The sequence below is a fragment of the Gorilla gorilla genome, chromosome 4, assembly GCF_029281585.2.
Source record: "Gorilla gorilla gorilla isolate KB3781 chromosome 4, NHGRI_mGorGor1-v2.1_pri, whole genome shotgun sequence".
Taxonomy (NCBI): Eukaryota; Metazoa; Chordata; class Mammalia; order Primates; family Hominidae; genus Gorilla; species Gorilla gorilla.
This window is the reverse complement of record NC_073228.2, coordinates 22,804,410-22,824,652: the sequence shown is the minus strand read 5'-3', so window position 1 is coordinate 22,824,652 and position 20,243 is coordinate 22,804,410. Positions and strand designations below refer to the sequence as shown.

Sequence of the window (20,243 nt, the reverse complement as noted above, 5' to 3'; positions counted from 1 at the left end):
AATCAAGCACCAGGATTTAAGGTAGAAAAGGATAGGCTATTTGTGCAAATGCAGTTGGGTTGATGATCAGTACTGCCATTATCTATAAAAGCTGATAACACTCAAGACTTGAAGGGAAAAGATAAACACCAACTGCCAGTCTTTTGGTTATACAACAAGAAGGCCTGGACAATGAGAACCCTTTTTCTGGATTAGTTCCATGGATGCTTTGTCCCTAAAGTCAGCAAGTATCTTGCCAGTAAGGAACTGCCTTTTAAAGTTATTTTGCTACTGGACAGCACCCTTGCTAACCCAGAACCATGTGAGTTCAACACTGATGGCAACAAAGCGGTCTGCTTGCTCCCAAACACATCTCTAATCCAACCTCTACATCAGGGGTCATAAGAACTTTTCAGGCTCATTACACACAGTACTCTATGGAAAGGATTGTCAACATCATAGAAGAGAACCCAATAGAGAGAACATCATGAAAGTCTGGAAGGATTCCACCATTGGAGATGCCATTGTTATAGAAAGAGCTGTGAAAGCCATCAAGCCTGAAACAATATAATTGCTGCTGAAGAAAATTGTGTCCAGATGTTGTGCATGACTTCACAGGATTTACAATAGAACTAAACACGGAAATAAAAAAGAGATTGTAGATAGGGCAAATAGGGTGGAGAGTGAAGGGTTTCAAGACCTAGATCTTGGAGAAATTCAATAACTAATAGACACCACACCAGAGAAATTAACACAAGACAATTTGATGGAAAGGAGGGTTTCCACTGCCAGATGATGAGAAAGAAGATGTAGAAGAAGCAGTGCCAGAAAAAGAATTGACATTAGACAACCTGAAAGAAGGATTCTGATTATTCAAGGCTCCTTTTGACTTATTTTATGACATGGAATCTTCTATGATACAGGCACTGAAACAAAAGCAAACAGAGGGAAAAGGATTGGAGCTATATGGAGATATTTTTGGAGAAATAAAAAAGCAAAAAGTAAGACAGAAATTATAATATATTTCTCTAAAGTTACACCAAGTGTGTCTGTCTCTCCCGCCTCCCCTTCCACCTCTTCCACCTCTTTCACCTCTGACACCCCTAAGACAGCAAGACCAACTCCTGCTCTACCTTCTCTTCCTTCTTGGCCTACTTAATATGAAGACAACAAGAATGAAGACCAAGAATGATAATCCACCTCTACTTAATGAATAGTAAATATATCTTTCTTATGACTTTCTTAATAACATTTTCTTTTCTCTAGCTTACTTTATTGTGAGAATACAGTATATAATATATATATACAAAATACACGTTAAGCAACTATGTTATCAGTAAGATTTCAGTCAACAATAGGCTACAAGTAGTTAAGTTTTAGAGAGTCAAAAGTTACACATGAATTTTCAATTGCATGGGGGTAGGGGGTTGGTGCCTCTTACTCCGACATTGTTCAAGGGTCAAATATATTGTGATTTGAACAGGAATCATTCTCTTTTATATTCCATTGAATGTAAGTCCTCTGATTGCAGAAAATTTGCTTGGTTCATGGTTATATCCCAAGCAAAGTATCTGGCACATAGGAAGATACAATCAATATGAATGAACGAATAAATATTGGGAAGGGCAAAGAATAAGGAGGATTTCTATTTCTCTGTTTTTAGTCACCAAATAATCAAAAAATATGCATATTAACAGTGCAGTTGATACAAAACACTTTGTTAAATAGTTACTGTAGTTACAGGAATAAAATTGGAGGAAGAAAAGGAAGATGACACGGTTTGGCTCTGTCTCCCAACCAAATCTCATCTTGTAGCTCCCATAATTCCCATGTGTTGTGGAAGGGACCCAGTGGGAGATGACTGAGTTATGATGGCAGGTCTTTCCTGTGCTGTTCTCATGATAGTGGATGGGACCAACAAGATCTGATGGTTTTCAAAACAGGAGTTGCCCTGCACAAGCTCTCTCTTTGCCTACTGCCATCCATGTAAGATGTGACTTGCTCCTCCTTGCCTTCTGCCATGATTGTGAGGCTTCCCCAGCCACATGGAACTGTGAGTTCTCCATTAAGCCTCTTTGTAATCTTGGGTATATCTTTATCAGCAGTGTGAAAACAGACTAATACAGAAGAAGAGGATAATAATTCCTATTGAGTACTTCACGAACATTTACTATTTATCAAATATTTTAATGAGCAGTTTACCAGCACTATAATAGTTTATGCTCTTTTAAAATCTCAATCCTAAAACACTAGAAAGTACTACTGTTATTATACATATATTCTGATGTTTAAATAACTGAACCTCAAAAGAACTGAAATAATGTGTTAAATTTCTTATAGCTACTAAGTGCCAGACCATTGAGGATTAAAACCGGGGGCTATCTAACTCTAGAGCCAAAATTCTTAATCATTATACTTTCCTAAGGGATATTGTATCAGTCAACTGTCCATACATCAAGTCAATATATAATGTACTGGATACCATGAACTTATATATACAAAACAGATGTTTCTAAAAGCCTAAAACAGAGAAGCAGACATTTGTGAACTGGAAGATTCACTATGTAAAGATATCATTTATCCCCCAAAGTAATTTATAGATTCAATGCAATCCCAATTAATATCACTTCTTGTGGAATTTGACAAGAAGATTCTAAAAAGTGCACGCAAATGCAAAGAATCAAAAACAGCCAAGATACTTAAAAAAGAACAAGGTGGGAAGGTTTGCTCTCTCAAATAAAGCTACCATAATTGAGACAGCATGGTATTGATGTACAAATAGAAAAACAGATTAATGGAAGAAATCAGAAAGGCCAGGAATAGTCTTGATTGACAACAAAGGTAGCACTGCAAAGCAGTGAGATAATGATATGGACAAGTTGATATATAAATATGATATGTATCAAAAAGGCATATAAACAGTGTTTCCTCCATATGTACAAGAAAAATTTTCTGAAGGAATAAACAATATAAACTGAAATAACCTCAGGGTTTCATCAGCTTATTTTATAAACATTGTGTATACTTCAGAATCTCCTCAAAGATTTAGTGGCCATAGTATTTGTAATTATTAAAGGTATTGCTCTAACAAAATATATAGCAATATATCTTCAGTATTCTATAAAAATTAAGTTAGATTTTCTGGCCGGGCACGGTGGTTCACTCCTGTAATCCTAACACTTTGGGAGGCCAAGGTAGGCGGGTCACCTGAGGTCAGGAGTTCAAGACCAGCCTGGCCAAGATGGTGAAACTCTGTCTTTATTAAAAATAAAAAATTTAGCTGGGCATGGTGGCGCACACCTGTAGTCCCAGCTACTCAGGAAGCTGAGGCAGGAGAATCACTTGAACCCACGAGGTGAAGGTTGCAGTGAGCCGAGATCGCCCCACTGCACTCCAGCCTGGGCAACAGAGTGAGATTCCGTCTCAAAAAAAAAAAAAAAAATTACGTTAGATTTTGTAAATCTAACAATGCAAGTGAAGAATGTATCTTTGACCATCTTGCTTCTTTCATCTTTATTCCATTCCTTTTTGTCTTCTTACTACACTAATTACCACATCTATATTGTTTTACTCATCAAAAAAAAAAAAAAAAAAAAAGAAGTCTTTCATTAACCATTCCTTCTGGCAAGCAATGATAGCAACAACAATGCCTTGTAAGGAGTAATTAAACACTTCCTGTTTCTGCTTCTGCATTCTATATTTATTCTTCCATCTACTACAAACTGTATTCTGCATTCACTGCTTTATAAAACTGCAGTCTCAAAGTTAGTTGTAGACATCTGTATGTAGAGATATGATGTAACAGATACCCTAAAGGGTCTTACCCATACTGTACAATTAAATTTTGGGAAATTGAAACAACTGTCCCTTACATACACTGCTAGTTTCAAGGGGAAAAAAAAAAAAAGTGAGGAAATTCTTCAAGGACAAAAACAAAGCCTGAAACCCAACTTGGACCATTAAGTAAACACAAAATCTGCTTGGGCTGAGGACAAGTCCCCATATCAGCCCATGAGTTAGGAAGATATGATTTGGGTTCTCTTTAAAGTCATTCCCTGCAAAGACCTTTAAGAGACTAAAATGCAACCCTCTTGATGGGAATTCCTTGTAAATCCCATATTGAGGCATGATACTCTAAGTTGGCTTGTACAATCGTAGACGGATTCTACACTGCATGCCTCACAAAAGTAAGTGAAAATCTTTTGGGGATGAAAACATCCCTAATACAGAGCCTTGGGAGTTCCACACTTTAAGGTCAACCAAGTATGAGCTCCTCTCCCCGACAAAAACTTATCAAACATATAAGGCAATAAGCACTAGATGACTTTTGAGACTAGAATTGTCAAACAACAAGTAGAAATGTTGTTTTCAATGAAATGTTGAAATAAATCAAATATGAAATATAGAACAATAACAAGTAACAAAAGATTAGGAGAAATAACTAAGCGTATTTTAAATAGAACCAAAAAGAGTTTTGGAAAACAAAATTGAAATTTTAAGTAGTCAGTGAGTAAAAATAATTTAGATGCAGATGAATTTAAAACAAGTGAATTGGAAGAAACGTCTGAAGCTTCCCCAGAAGGCAGCAAGGACAAGGACCTGGAAAATTTGAATGAAATGCTAACAGATGTAGAGAATAGTATGAAAAGCTAATATTATCTCAGTAGAGACTTTAAGTCAGACAGGCAATATCTGAAGTGGTATTGGCTGAGAATTTTCCTAAACTGAAGACAGAAATGAATTCCAGGCATCCCAATTTATACAAAAATAAAGATAAATAGAAAATCACACCTAGAAACATTGTAATGAAAGCTAAAGTCAGAGAAGGTTAGTCAATGAGAGAGCCTCTGCAAAGGATAGCAACTGACTGATAGCAGACATCTGAACAGTTAAAATGTAAGCAATAAGAGAGTGAATTTTCAAAGTGATAAGAGAAAATGATTGTCAACCTAGAAATGCATAAGCAGCTAAATTATGTTTTAAGAATGAGGGTGAAAAAAGATTTTTTTTAAACTACGAGAGTTTATAGCTAACTGACCTATTAAAGGAATATATAAATGATGCATTTTGGGAAGCCAAAAAAAAAAAAAAGATTGATCTCAAAAGGGAGGAAAAAAAAGACTAAAATCCAAGTATGAATAGTGAACAAACAGATTGATTTAAAATGTACACAAATCTTTTTTAAGTTCTTAAAATGTTAATAAAAATGCTTATTTGAGGGATTAAAAAAAGAAAACCAAAACACTAGACAATAGCATGTAAGTAGGGTAAGAAATTATTAATAACAAAATCCTCAAAATATGGTGTTGGAAGTAATTAAGATATTTATTAACTTTAGGCTTTAAGTTTAGCACATAAAAAATTTTTCAGGGGTGTTATGGGCTGAATTTTGCCTCCCCAAAATATATATGTTTAAATTTTAACCCCCAGTAGCTCAGAACATGACTATATTTAGAAATAGTCTCTAAATGGGTAATTAAGTTTAAAGGATGCCATTGCAGGAGTCCCTAACCCAATGTGACTATTGTCCTTATAAGAAGGGGAGATTAGGACACAGACACGTCCAAAGGGAAGACCATGAGAAGACCTGGAAGAAGATGGCCCTCTATAAGCCAATGGGAGAGGCCTCAGAAGAAATCAACCTTGCCAATAGCTTGACCGTGGACTTCTGACCTCTAGAATTGTAAGAAAATAATTCTGTTCCTTAAGCCTCCCAGTCTGTAGTACTTTATTATGGCAGCCCTAGCAAATTAATACAAAGTAATAAAATATAGATTATGACTTTCAAACCAAAAAAAAGAAAAATATGGAATAAAAACAAATTCAAACAAACAAAAAAGGGAAGAAAAAAGAGAAATCATATACACAAAGCAAAAAGTAAAACAGTGTAACTTCAAGAATATCAAAAATCACAATAAACTCATTAAATTAAAAGCAGGTTGTTAAGTCTGAATTAAAAAACAAATAAAATCCAACTATATTTCTTTTACAAGAGACAGGCATTAAAGCATAAGAACAATGAAAGTTAAAAGTAAACACAAGTGGCAAAAAAGATTTATCAAGCAAATACTGAACAAAAGAAATCTGGTGTACCTATATTAATATGAGACACATTTGACTTTATGGCCAAAAACCATAAGAATAAATAGGGCTGGTGTATAATCATTGCAGACTTCAATGCACCAAACAAAATAGTTTCAAACTATACAAAGCAAAATTGGATTAAATTAAAAAGTGAAACTGACAAGCCTACCTTTACAATGGAATTAGAAGAGAAAAAAATAAAGATCAATGACTAATGCCGATGGTTAAGAAGACATTACCCTTGGTTATGATATTTGACCATTGTAGTACAACCATTGATAAAACTAGCCCAAGGAATTACGTGATTAGCTGTCACAGGGATGCGATTTGGAAGCTTAGAAGCAATTTAGTAGCCTTTAGGATTTCTGCTGACATACTGAATTCTCCAACTGGTTGTGTTTGTGATGTTCCTGTTTATACTAAATCCAACTTTTAAATACTACTCACAAAGGCCAACCAAGGTAACTGTAACAGCTCCAGTGAAGTAAAACTTTGGTCCGTTTACCCTAATCCCTTCACCCTGTCCACAGAAAGAGAAAGGAAAATCCAGAAGAAGAAGAAAAATAAAAGAGAGAGTCAAAGTGTAGACCTTGCTCTCTTTCTCACCGCTGATCCCCAAACTAAGGGCGTGCCTAAGATGAGCCTGGGGAGAGAGTTTTACATTGCTTAAGAAAGTTATGATTTGGACTTGACCAACCTTTTAGATTTTTTTTAGTTCTTTAAGTGAATCTTACTTAACAAAATTGGACTGTTTTAATGTTTGAAATGGTCAGAAAGCTATAGTAACTGCTTAAGATATCAGCTAGTGATAGGGAAGGAGATGCAGTAGCATACGCCTGAAGTAATAAGTAAATTATTTATTAAGAAAACAGTTTCTTATTTATTTTATTCATCTATATAGCCCCCTATCACGCTTGTTGTTTGTTTGTTTTTTAAGGAAGGAGAATTATTTAAGAGAAAAACATCACTGAGTTGAGAGGCCTGGGTTTAAGTCTGATTCTTTTCAGTTTTTCCCACTCTGTAAAATGAAGAAATGTCCTGAATGATCTAGTCTTTCAGCTGTGACATGCCATGGTTTCTACATATATTTTACTTCTTTCCAAAGAAACAGAGTTCTAAAAAAGAAACCTCAAAGAACAAATGGGAACTAAAGGAAATAAAATGAACAAAACATTCTGAACCCATAAACATGGTACAACAATAATGAAAGTACAAAAGAAAAACAAACAAAAAACCCTCCATTCTCTTCTAAGCAAAGTATTTATACTTAAATTTGCATTTAAAAAAACTTTAAGGAAATTTAATATAAATGTGCACGCATGTATATATACTTACAATAAAAAAGCCAAAAGACCAAAAGCCATTATTTTTTCTCCACTTGCGAAAGATGAATGAAAGCACATATGTGAGGAATATAAGAGAAACTGCACAACCAATTATGCATACCACCTGCAAATAATAAGGATCAATGGCAAGATTAGAAATGGCAGGTCATAGAGGGAAAGAGGAGGGGAGAGAATCAGGTCATAAAGCTGTCTAAGGCAATTTTCTTATTTTCTTGCATATTACATGCCTTTTGCTAATGACAAAACATTCATGAAAATGAATTTTCATTTTGATTCTACTATTATAATTGGCTTGTGGAAAAAGTGATCACTTACCAAAACAAACATGAGTTCCCATGAAAGCTGGAATCCCAGAAATATGAAGTAGTAAATTAAATGCATTGAAAAGAGAATCAAGAAGTATAATGGAATGTCCACCAGAGCCTGTCCACACCAGTATGCTGAAGGCCAGAGGCCTGAAATCCATAACTGGGATTGAACATTTTTCTGACAAAGAATAGAAGGGATAGAGGAAGGGATCTTAGTTTGAAAAGATTTTGTGGTTATGTAAAAAAAATTGTTTAATAAATTTTAGAAATAGTATGTTATAGTGTCTGTGTGACAAAAAGCATCCTCCTAAGTATCTAGCATCTCCAACGGAAATGTGTAGTTATTGGTTCAACAGAAAAGTCTCAGCTATTTTTAAAGTTAATTTACCCATTGATACAGATTAATGAAGATGACTACACTATATATTTTTAAAGCCCAGTTTATTAAAGCGTAGTTAAATAATTGGAAACACTGTATGTCTGACATTTCATGCTACAGTTAAAAATCTAAATTCCCTTTGGAACTGTGAAATAACTGCATGGATCAAACAGTACCATGTCTTCATCCCTGAAGTTTATTTAGCATGATTTCCCTTACAGCTGTGGCAATTTTATTGTGCTAAATGGTAAACTTTCTGACCTCTTTGAAATCATGTGTTTACTATAATCTATACTGATATTAGATTGTAATGTATGTGTAAAAACATTAACCAAAGTACAACTGTGTGTGTATAAAACAATAAAATTGCAATTACTAAAGTCAAATAAAATCAATCTCAATCTAATTTCCTCTCTCTCTTACTTTATAATCGCTGATGCTGCTCATGCTGATAAAAGGAGAAATGCAGTTTGTGATCAACAACAAAAATATGGACCCATCTAGAAAACCAAGATCCAGCACTATGTCATCCTGAAAGATGAAAACACATCAGTAAGCTGTTGCAATTGTTACAAATTATACAAACATTATAAGATACGTTTCCAGGAAATAATGAAAAACTCTGGAAGCATTCCCCTGATTTAAGAAGCAAAGAGACAAGCAAACATGTTTTGTTAACCTTAGTGGCAGGTTCCATTCCCAGGAACAGCATGATATAAAAGAAATTCAAAATCTCAATTTTATATGTATATACGGTAGTCTCCCGTTTCCACAGGGGATATATTCCAAGACTCCAAGTGGATGCCTGAAACCTGGATAGTACCAAACCCTATACATAATATGTTTTTTTTAATCTGATAACTGAAATGGCTACTAAGTGACTAATGGGTAACATATACAGTGTGGACACACCAAACAAAGGGATGATTCACTTCCTGGGTGGGAAGCAGGACAGGGCAAGATTTCATCATGCTACTCAGAACAGCATGCAATTTAAAACATATGAATTGTTTATTTCTGGAATTTTCCGTTTAATATTTTAGAACTACAGTTGACCAAAGGTAACTGAAACATCAGAAAGCAAAATCACTGTGAAGGGGGACTACTGTACTTAGAGGGCATGAGCAGTTTCTCTTTTACATTTACATCTGATATTTTAGGGAGCTACAGTTATCATATCTGAAGCACTGAGTTAAGTTGTCATTTGTTCCAGTTCCCTATTTCCAAGTTGGCCTCTAATAGTGATTGTTGTGAAGCTGGACTTATGCTTAGGCATTATGCCTAACTACGTGCAAGATACAATTAGAAGAGAGCAAATCTTCCCTGCCTACATAATTTGACTTCTAAAATTGTTTAAATTAAACAATTGTCAAGGCATTGAGGGGTCTTTAAGTTTTTTTCAAGACACTGTAATTTATTATTATTATGACAAAAAAACCTAAAGAAAAGGAGTGCAGAAAAGGTAAGTTTTTGTCATAAATGCAGGTGCAGGTGGAAGGGCAAAAAAGAAGCAATGAAAAGGTTGTTCTAAGAGTATTAGTAAAGATGTGGGAAGAACCAGATTACCAGGGGCTAAATAAATGCACAATCATCAGTGTAAGGGAAGGGTAACACTTACGACTCCATATCCCTGCTTCCCAGTATCACCCCTGGGAAAGGATATTACCCATGTTGTTGATCCTGTTGCTTAATATTAAATGGGCCAATGTCATTGGTTGATGCACATATCTGTTTTCCTCTCTAAGAATCGGACAAGACTTCATCATGCTACTCAGAACAGTGTGCAATTTAAAACTGATAAATTATTTCTAGAATTTTCTATTTAATATTTTTCAACCATGGTTGACCAAGGGTAACTGAAACCGCAGAAAGCAAAATCATAGATAAAGGGGGACTACTGTACTTAGAGTGTACAAGCAGTTTGGGTCCAACTAAAGAGATACCTTTTTCCTCCTTTATATCCTGTACTCTCTACTTGGGTGTACTGCTTAATTTGCTACCCTAAATCTCTGCTTTTCTTTGCTCCCCCATCTCTCTTCTGCATATCCTCAACTTCATCCTAATGATTCCCAAAGTATGCATTATCTCCATCTACTTCTCTGGGTTCCTTGCTTTTAAAAAATTCTACAGAAAGTATCTACTTGGGTATACTCTGCTTTATCTAATATACTAAGTCAAAAACTAATACTAGCACCTCCTCCAAATAAACTTTCCTTTTCAACTTCCCCATTTCTATCAGTAGTTTTGTGACTGTTTCAATTTCCTAAGCTACAAAATTGTCTTCTTACATGCATCTCTTTTTTTTACTTCTTTCAATCTGCCATTTAATGCTACTACTATTCTATGAAATTCACATGAGTTTTTATTTTGTCACTTATTCCTCTTCCTGTATGCTGGTCCAGACACTTTTGTTAGCTTCTGTTGGTCCTTGACTGGCATTTGAATATTAATATATGGTAGGAGGATCAGGGGGTCCAGATACACAGAAGGTCAGAGCTAACCAGTGAAAGTCATTATTAGGCAGAGTTCTAATATAGGCATTGGAATCCTTCACCATTGGGATTCCAATGCCATATTAGAACTTGACTTGTGAATGTCCAATTACGTTCCTTAGTATATTTCTATTTATAACTTAAGTATATCAACTTCAGAGGCATTAGTGAGGACTAAATTAAATAATGTATAGTGAGGCCAGATGTGGTGGCTCACACCTGTAATCCCAGCACTTTGAGAGGCTGAGGCGGGTGGATCACCTGAGGTCAGGAGTTTGAGACCAGCCTGGCCAACGTGGTGAAACCCCATCTCTACTAAAAATACAAAAAAATTAGCCGGGTATGGTGGTGCGTGCCTGTAATTCCAGCTACTTGGGAGGCTGAGGCAGGAGAATCACTTGAACCCAGGAGGTGGAGGTTTCAGTGAGCTGAGATCTTGCCACTGCATGCCAGCCTGGGTGACATAATGAGACTCCATTTCAAAAAAAAAAAAAATATATATATATATATATAATATATATAGTGAAATAATAATATTTTTATTTGCTACATGTAGCATTTGCTATATGGGAGGTGCTCAATAACTAAGAATAGTTGTTTTTAAGATGAAAGCACTAGAATTTAAAACAGACCAGGAAGCAATATCAGGCAAGAACCAACAAGTAGCTAAGGAACAGATGACACGTAGCTTAGTGAAGTACACATTTCAAAGTCTAGAAGGATAATAAGAAACAAAAAGGGCGTAATTTTAAAATAGTGGGAAAATGAGGTTATTAAGATAAGTCAGGACAGCTTTAGAAGACACCTTCAGCAATCAGAGGCAATGTACAGCCAAATCTAGAGGCAAGTGAGCCTCACAGAATTGTGGAGATAGTGACTCTTCTATGCTAGTGGTTCTCTAAGTGTGGTCCCAGACCAGCAGCATCAATGTCACCTGGTACTTACTGGAAATGCAAGTTCTCAGACCTCACATCTGATCTACTAAATCAGAATCTCTGGGGATGGTGTCCAGTAATCTGTTTTAACAAGCCCAGCAGGTGATACTAGTGTATGTTAAAGTGGAAGCACCTCTGGTCTATGACTTCTGCTGGCATATAAATCAGCCCCAAGATTTGAGGTGTCCCTGAGAAAGGATGTTATTAAATCTGAGTAAAAGGGAAATTATGACTGAAAATAAAAATAAATTATCCTCCACAATGGGTGAGCAGTAAAATATACTATACTAATCCCTATTCTTACTATAATTGATTATTTTGTTTAGTTATGCATGAGTAAAAGAATGAATAATTATGGTTTTCTTTAAAAAGAAAATACCTGTTTCTGGTGAAAATGCAACAACTAGAAAAAGACTAAAATTCTTAACTTTCCTAAAGAAACACAATTTCCATTTGAATATTTTAAAAGTTATTCATGAGGGACTAAGAGAGAACTCACCTTCCCTGGATCCACAGGAGACAATTTAATATCCAAATTGCTTCCTTGACAAGCCTTCCGAACATTAATTTTGTCTAGATTTATATACATTGCAAGAGAAGAAGGTTATGTATCTATGCATCATCTCCTCTGTTTTCTGATTCGGTTTAGCAAAAAAGTAGATTAAAGAGCTCTATCTGTTGAACCCAGGAGGCGGAAGTTGCAGTGAGCCGAGATCACACCATTGCACTCCAGCTTGGGTGACAAGAGCAAAACTCCATCTCAAAGAAAACAAAAAAACAAACAAACAAAAAAAAAACCTCTATCTGAACCTCGTCAAAAGGGAAAAATAGAACCTCATGTAAGAGACCTACCTAACATGTTGGAGCAATCAACAATGAATGTATTTGATGTCTGGAGGTAATATGCTAAGACAAATATTCTGTGAGTTCATGAGTAATAATCTTAGTAAGCAGATTCAGAAACTAAACTCAGGTAACTGATGGGTCCCTCTGGGGCCCACTGGCCACGTGAGACCCATTCAGCTCTGTGCAGGGTGAAAGGCTACCTGGAAAAGATAAATGTGTGTCATACTGCATCTGAAGCAAAAGCCTCAAGAGTAACTTCTTTCCTCAGCTCCATTTCTATTTACTCCACCTAAGGATTAACATAACATTCCCCAAAACACTGGGGAAAAGAAAGGAGGAAGGAAGAAGCAGAACAGTCAAAAGGAAAGGTACCCTCTATCAGACTGCAGGTGATAAGGAGGTCAACCCATGCTACTTTCTGCATGAGCAGAATTTCTTTATCTTGATATTCTCTACAGAATTCTCTTTGGCAACACCCAGAGGCCCTGGCAAGCTTCCTGCTACCATTGAGGGGAAAACCCCAAATACCATCTTTCTTCCTCCAGAGCTGGCTCATGCTCAGCCAGACCTATTTTCCCTACAGACAGAGAAAGCTTTTTTATTAAATGCAGGGTGAACTACAGTGGTTTGCACTCAGTAAACCCAGCATACGTTCAATTCTGAAAAATCCGAAAGCCCTTTAAATCATATTACTTAAAAGCTGCAAGATAATTTTTATGTCTTTACGGTAATGGAGTGAAGAGTTTGTCCGACAAAGGCTAACTGTAACATGCTTCCACAGTAATGATAATAATGGCTCATGGTTGTGCGATACATTAAACACTTTTAAAAGTAATATCTTAGTTGAATGTTACGTCTACTTTATGAGGTAGAAAAAGCAAGTATTAAAATAAAAAAATTTTAAAGACAGGACTATTACAGATTATCTGCTTGCAGTTCCCATCTTGCAGAAGAGAAAGCTGTGCCATAATGGTAACAAACGGTGCACAGCATAACCAGTTATCCAGTCTACCCACTCATTCATCCATTCAACAAACATTTATAGAGCTTCTGCTCCGTGCAATGCATCATCCTTTGTGCTAGAAATAAGTCAAGTATAATTATTACTCTCAAGAAGTTCATATTTGAAAAACAATGACAAACTGAGTCTGAACTCAGTTCCACTGAAAAATAAATTAGGAGGGTCTTTAAGCATTAAAGCATCTGCTGAAAAGTCCTGGAGGATGTTAGAAGGAGATTGATTAAAAAAAAAAAAAGGGAAGACAACATCGATTCTATATTAAAAGTAAACAATTAAGGGTAAATAAAGGCATGATTAACTCTGGAAGTACTGGGAAATAGATGAAATTATATTAGATCTCACTCTTGAGAAATTACCAGAACTAAGTTTTGATTATATTTTTCTTATTTTTGCTCTGAACTGGTAGCACATTGCTATTACCATCCAGAGAGACACTGTATTGTTTTATATTAGATAGTTTCTCTACTTACAATTAAATCACCCTATCTCATTCGCAGAAAACTAGAGTTTGCATTATACGGTATTAATTTCTTATTATGCAATTTTCCAATAAAATTTCATTATCTAAAACCACTATGCATATTCTTGCTAACATCCACATGATTTCTATAATTTTTTCCCTTTTTTATCTATCATAATCAAACACACCAGTTAAGAATTATTTGACAATTTAGAAAGAATAACTAAATTGCATCTGATCAAAAATTGCACTTCACACCCCAAGTTATAAAACATAAAGAAGCCAAACCAAAAAAAAGCACTGCAGAATTTAAAATGACAAAGAACAATAGAACTGTTAAAAAATCATAATTTTAGAATTGGACCATATTTTATCATAAATCCCTTTGGTGGAGATATACATATACATATGTGGGTGTGTATACATACATACACACTCTTTTGCATTTGCATTAATCAGTGTATATGTCTTATATTCATCTAACTCTCCAGGGAAATCTGACACTCTGACATAAAATTAAGGATTTAGGTTTAAGATATCTCTGATATTCTTCATTTCCAACCAAATCCATTCACTGATTTAAGTAAATACGCTTTGAGTACCTAGTAAGTTGTATATGGTAAACCAAAGTCAAAATTATGAGTTTTCAACAGTCCTATGATTTTTTTCTCTTTTATTTTAAATTTTGCAGTGTCCTTTTGGATCTTGGCTCTTCTAATGTTCTGTGTTGGACTGTGATTCTTAATCAGCCAAGATTTTAAACTAGAGGGGTGAGGCCAGCCATAAAACATAACTCTACAGCATACCAAGTGGTAATAAATATAATGGAAAAAATAAATCAGGATAAGGGATAGGAAGTGATAGGTTACATCTAATTTACTAAGTAAATAATTATATATTTAAATTTTTCCATAAAACTTTTGAATTTTAAAAATTTAATTAGACTAAACATAACAGTACTTGAAAGATTCTTGATCTTTCAGAATAAGTAATAGCAAACATGTATTTGAATGTTTCCTCTTTCCTTTATAGGAACGTAAGCTCCATATGGGTGAGATTTTTGTCTATTCTGTTCATGCTGTATTCTCAACATCTAGAAGTACCAGAAAATAGTACACTCAGGAAGTAGTTATTGAATCAATTTAAATGTGTATATATATTTATATGTAAATATATATATATATGTATGCCATGCTATGTTCTAGGTACTCAGTAAATTCATTTAATCTTCACAATAATTCTATAAAGTAGGTACTATTACACTCCCTACTTTGCAGATGAAGACACAAAGGCAAGGAGTAGCTAAGAAACTTGCTGTTAAGTGGCAGAAACAAGATTTGAACTCACATGGTAGGCTCTAGAGCCCTCATCCTTTATCCCTCTGCTGTGTTGCCTCTTACATAAGTCGAATACTCTACTTACACGAGAAAATGAAGTGCTCTCCGTTTGAATAAGCTCCGTGAAGTTAAAAATTCCCATAAGGGCATTGCTAACAATTCCCATAAGAACAGGAAAACAATTCAATTTCTTGGTATTACACGCAACAGAAAATCTGTAATCCTTAAAAAAAAGTACACAAATATAAGTTATAAATTCTTAGAGTAAATGTATTTATTGTATACTTTGTATATTACCAGAGTGGAATTAGAATGAGAAGGAGACTATTAATTTTTCTTTGACACTTCTGCCTTCTTTGAATTGGTACAAGAATGCATTATTTTTGTAATTCAAGTGACTTGTTTTGTAAATGAAATGGATTAACATTTACTAACATGAAAAGATGTCAAATATTTATATTTTATGTGACAAAGAAAGTTTCAAGCCTCCTCTAATATGATGCCAATTTAGAAAACATACTTAAGTTTCCTATAGTTCAAAGTATTAGGACGTGGCAAAAAAAAAAAAAAAAAAAAACAACAGTGCATAGAAGCAAACATACCTTCTGGTCACCAGACACTATGATGGCTCCATTGTAGGAGGGATCATCTGAGCCATTTCTGTTTCTAAAGTCATCTATTTCCAAAACTATATCCTGACGCTTCAGTGAATGCACGAGGTCTTCAATATTTGATCCTAATATAGTGGAAGGAAGGCAACAAGAAAAAAAAAAAAAGCAAGAAAATCAAAGTCAAAGCTTAAAATAATAATGATTGCCAATCGTGTTAAGAAAAACCCAGAATAGCTTAGTAAAGAGCCTTGCTCTTTAGGAGTACAATACTATTCATTCTGATGCTACCATATTAAGTTCCATTTACTATCTTCAATGTGACAGACTCCTTTATTCTTTTCAGAAATATATTCATTTATCTTATAATTCTCACCAGGTGAAAAGAGTTTATGAAAATAAGATTGCATTTCTCACAGGAAGAAAATTTGCTAGGAGTGACTTTTATAAACTTTACCAGAACCCTGTAATATTTGTAATTATGAATAATACATACAAAATATACCTCATGACCCAGGCTTGTTCTAGTGATCCTGTCAACCTTAAATGCACTAACCTTGCCATGATATTTAAAGTATTAGTAACCCATTCAAAACATCTTTATGGAATTAAGTTAACTTGATATTTGCCATTGTGCCCATTATTTTTCTTGACTTGATTTCCATCACATATGGAAAGGAAGTCAAGTTGGTCACAGGGAGAAGTCAAGCTATGATGCAGCCTCCACATCTGAATCAACCACCCCTGCACCAAGGGAGCTCTGGATTTAAAAGGACCCATCAGGGAGAGAATCCACAGATCCTTTGAAAGAGGCAGCTTGCAGCTGCAGGCTCCATGAGACAGCTGAAAAACTGAGTGCCCTCGGTGTGAAAGGGCAATGTGTGTCCCCAAACACACATCCTCACTGGGGAATCCGAAGGTTGAGATCACGGGAGGATTTTACCTTACCTGGAGCTAAGACGAATTTAGAAAGCCAAGCGAAATATAGGGGTAGAGGAAGCAGTGGGAAGAACCCTGTGGGCACTCTCAGCCCCCAGGGAAGCCATTTTTGACTTTGTCTCAGAGGGGTCCTTGGGGAGGGCTGCCAGTGGAATTGGGGAAAGACCACAGGAAGAAGGAAACTTCCAGCTGAACTTTGTAATAATTTTAACCAAATGCATAGTTTCCTGGACAGAATCTTGGGGAAGGAATGATCAGGGGGTGCAGATTCAAGCACAGAAGCCATGGCAGGGGGAAGGCACATAACCCGAGAGCCCTGCTTGCTTTCTCAAAGGGAGTCTTGTAGCATGGGGTGAGTTCTCAGTCCTGCTCACCAGCTGCCTGGAAACCAACTCAGTTCTGTTGTAGGGGCATTGAGACCACTTTGCGGGCTGTGTGGGAACTGAATGAGGCCTGTCACTGCCGGCTTTCCCCTACTTCCCTGGCGACCTGTACGATGCAGCAGAAGCAGCCATAATCTCCCTGGGAACATAACTCCATCGGCCATGCCCCACAGGAGCTGCTGCAAGCCCTGTCCAAGTACAGTCTAAGCTCAGACGTGCCTAACCCTGCCCTCACCTGCTGGTCTTTCTCCACCCGCCCTGGTAAACATAATCTCTTGGAAGTTCTATGGCCCTGACCCACCACCTGAGAAACCTGAATACTTATCCAGGCGACCCTAGGGCAAGCTTGCATCCTCCCTATACTACCATAGCTGATGCTCTCTTGAAAGTGCCTCCTCCAGGCTGGAGGCTGAGCAACACGGTTCCAGCACACTAAACAAAACTACAACCAAGGACCCTCACAGAGTCCACTTCACTCCCCTGCTACCTCCACCAGAACAGGTGCTGGTACCCACGGCTGCGAGACCTGAAGATGGATCAAAAAATAATAGATGTTGGCATGGATGTGATGAAAAGGGAACACTTTTACACTGTTGGTGGGAATATAAACTAGTAAAACCACTATGGAAAACAGTGTGGAGATTCCTTAAAGAACTAAAAGTAAGTCTACCGATTGATCCAGCAATTCCACTCCTGGGCATCTACTCAGAGGAAAAGAAGTCATATGAAAAAGATACTTGCACACACGTTTATAGCAGCACAGTTCACAATTGCGAAAATATGGAACCAGCCCAAGTGCCTATCCATCAACAAGTGGATTAAAAAAGTTATATATATATGTATATGTGTGTGTGTGTGTGTATATATATATATATATGTATATGTATATATATATATACACACACACACACACATATACATATATATAACTTTTTAAATACACACACACACACACACACACACACACACACCTTGGAATACTACTAATCCATAAAACGAAATGAAGTAATGACATTTGTAGCAACCTGGATGGAGTTGGAGACCATCATTCTAAGTGAAGGTAACTCAGGAATGGAAAACCAAACATCATATGTTATCACTTATAAGTGGGAGCTAAGCTATGAAGGTGCAAAGGCATAAGAATGATACAATGGATTTTGAGGACTTGGGAAAGGGTGGGACGGGGTTGAGGGATAAAAGACTACACATTGAGTATAGTGTACACTGCTCAGGTGATGAGTCCACCAAAATCTCAGAAATCACCATTAAAGAACTTATACATGTAACCAAACACCACCTGTTTTCCACAAACCTATTGAAATAAAGATAATGCAAAATAAAAAATATTAAAAAAGAAAATTAACCCATCAGTTTCCTTCATTTGAAAATGGAGCAAGCTGGATAGACACCATTTTTGTTTTCAATTGTCTCTCAGGTATGTGCTTTCTAAAGATCTTTGATAATAAAAACTCACACTAAATTTCAGCCCCGTTTCTCACCTGTATTATTAACGATTAACAGGCTGGTAAGAGGCATCTTCGGGATTTGTTCCAGAGAAAGGAAATACATACTGGGTGAAAACTCCCAACAATGAGTTTCACGAGTTACTTTATACATTATCTTCTCTAGAATGATGGGGATAAAAGCAATTCCAAGTACTAGTAACCTAAGTAAAACAAAATTATAACATGAGTCTGAAGCAATTTTCCTCTGGTTATTTAAGTCACAAAGATGCTATATAAGTGCTAACTATGGAAATTCCACATGCGTATGTGGTGTTTAGTTAGATAAAATGAAACATACAGTGACAGTAATCTGAAAATTAGCACAAAAAAATTACATACTTTGTATCACATTGGAAGATATTCAAGGGTAACAGAGCATCAAGAGAAAAGGTGGAATCCAGGGGCAATCCTCTGTAGGTATGCTGGTTTACCAGGAAAACACAGGAAATGATTTTATGAGATAACAGGGCCTCAAATTGCCTGCTTGGGTACTTTTGATGAGAAAGAAGCCCTATTTTACACTGCAGCCTCAAGCTTGCTATGTGCACAACTGCAAGTAAAATTTTAACTTTCTTCAATTGTTAGTTTACCAATATTTTAATTTTCATGAAACTAAATGCAATATTTAAAACACTATTTTTATATCCTAGAAGTCATCCCACCAACTCAAATTGCAAGTGAAATGCTTCCAAGCAATCTTTGTTTCTCTAATAAGCCATGAGTCCACTCTGCAATGACTACTTTCCCATCAGACTTCATACTCTACCTCCTTCTCCCTATCAGCCATATATTTCATAGAAAAAAAAAATGGAGTCTATAGGACAGAAACTCCTTCATCTTATCGCCGCCAAAAGAAAAGAAAACACATGCACAGATTCAGTCATCCTCTCATTCTTTTATTCTGTTGAAGTAGATAATAGATCTTTGCTCCTAACAAAAAGATCAGTCCTTGTCAACACTGCGATGAATCCAAACTCTCCACCCTCCGTGTATCTCTCTTTCATTATAAAATCAACTTTCTTCCCGACTTCACATTGCCTTTTAGCTTCTGCTCTTTCTACTCCGCTCCATAGTCAAGCACCGCAAAAGAGTTGTCTACTTTCAGACCTTCTCTTGCTAAAACCTTTAATAACTTCCCTTTTGCCAAATCCAATGGATGCTTTGTTTCTCAACTGTTATTAACCCTCCATATTTTCTAATCTTGGCTTAAATGTAACAATTTCAGTAAGACCAACACCAGCAAACCTATTTAGAATTGTAATGTACCTCCAACTACTGTCATCCCTCCCTATCCCCTTTTCTACTCTAGTTTGTATAACCTGGCATATAAGTTATTTAGTTTTATATTCAGTATTTTTCATCTTTTCCACCCAACCAGATGTAAACACCATTAGAGTAGGGATCTGTGCCTTTTGTATTCACTAATATAACCAAAGCTCCTAGAACAATGCCTAGTATACTATAACAGGCTTCAATAAAGATTTGTGATATAATTGAACAAGTTTAAAGGCCTTACCAATTTTGTTCACTACAGTAGTAAAACTGTGCCCCAAAGAGTTAAAGAAATCAATGACTAGCAGAAATTATTGAGTTTGTAGGGTGTCAGATTGAAAGAAGAAAA

The 20,243-nt window shown here is 36.0% G+C and overlaps 1 protein-coding gene across 1 annotated transcript in view; it reads right to left on the bottom strand.

The window, feature by feature from the left end:
- The window catches only part of ABCA10 (ATP binding cassette subfamily A member 10), an 80,914-nt gene that overhangs the window by 18,849 nt on the left and 41,822 nt on the right, over positions 1-20,243 (bottom strand). Inside the window, exons 20-25 of the mRNA XM_063706150.1 lie at positions 18,617-18,783; positions 15,790-15,923; positions 15,273-15,410; positions 8,520-8,627; positions 7,725-7,895; positions 7,399-7,512 (exon numbers count right to left, since the gene is read on the bottom strand). Of these exons, the coding sequence (XP_063562220.1) occupies positions 7,399-7,512; positions 7,725-7,895; positions 8,520-8,627; positions 15,273-15,410; positions 15,790-15,923; positions 18,617-18,783 (832 nt within the window). The remainder of the gene's footprint in view (positions 1-7,398; positions 7,513-7,724; positions 7,896-8,519; positions 8,628-15,272; positions 15,411-15,789; positions 15,924-18,616; positions 18,784-20,243) is intronic.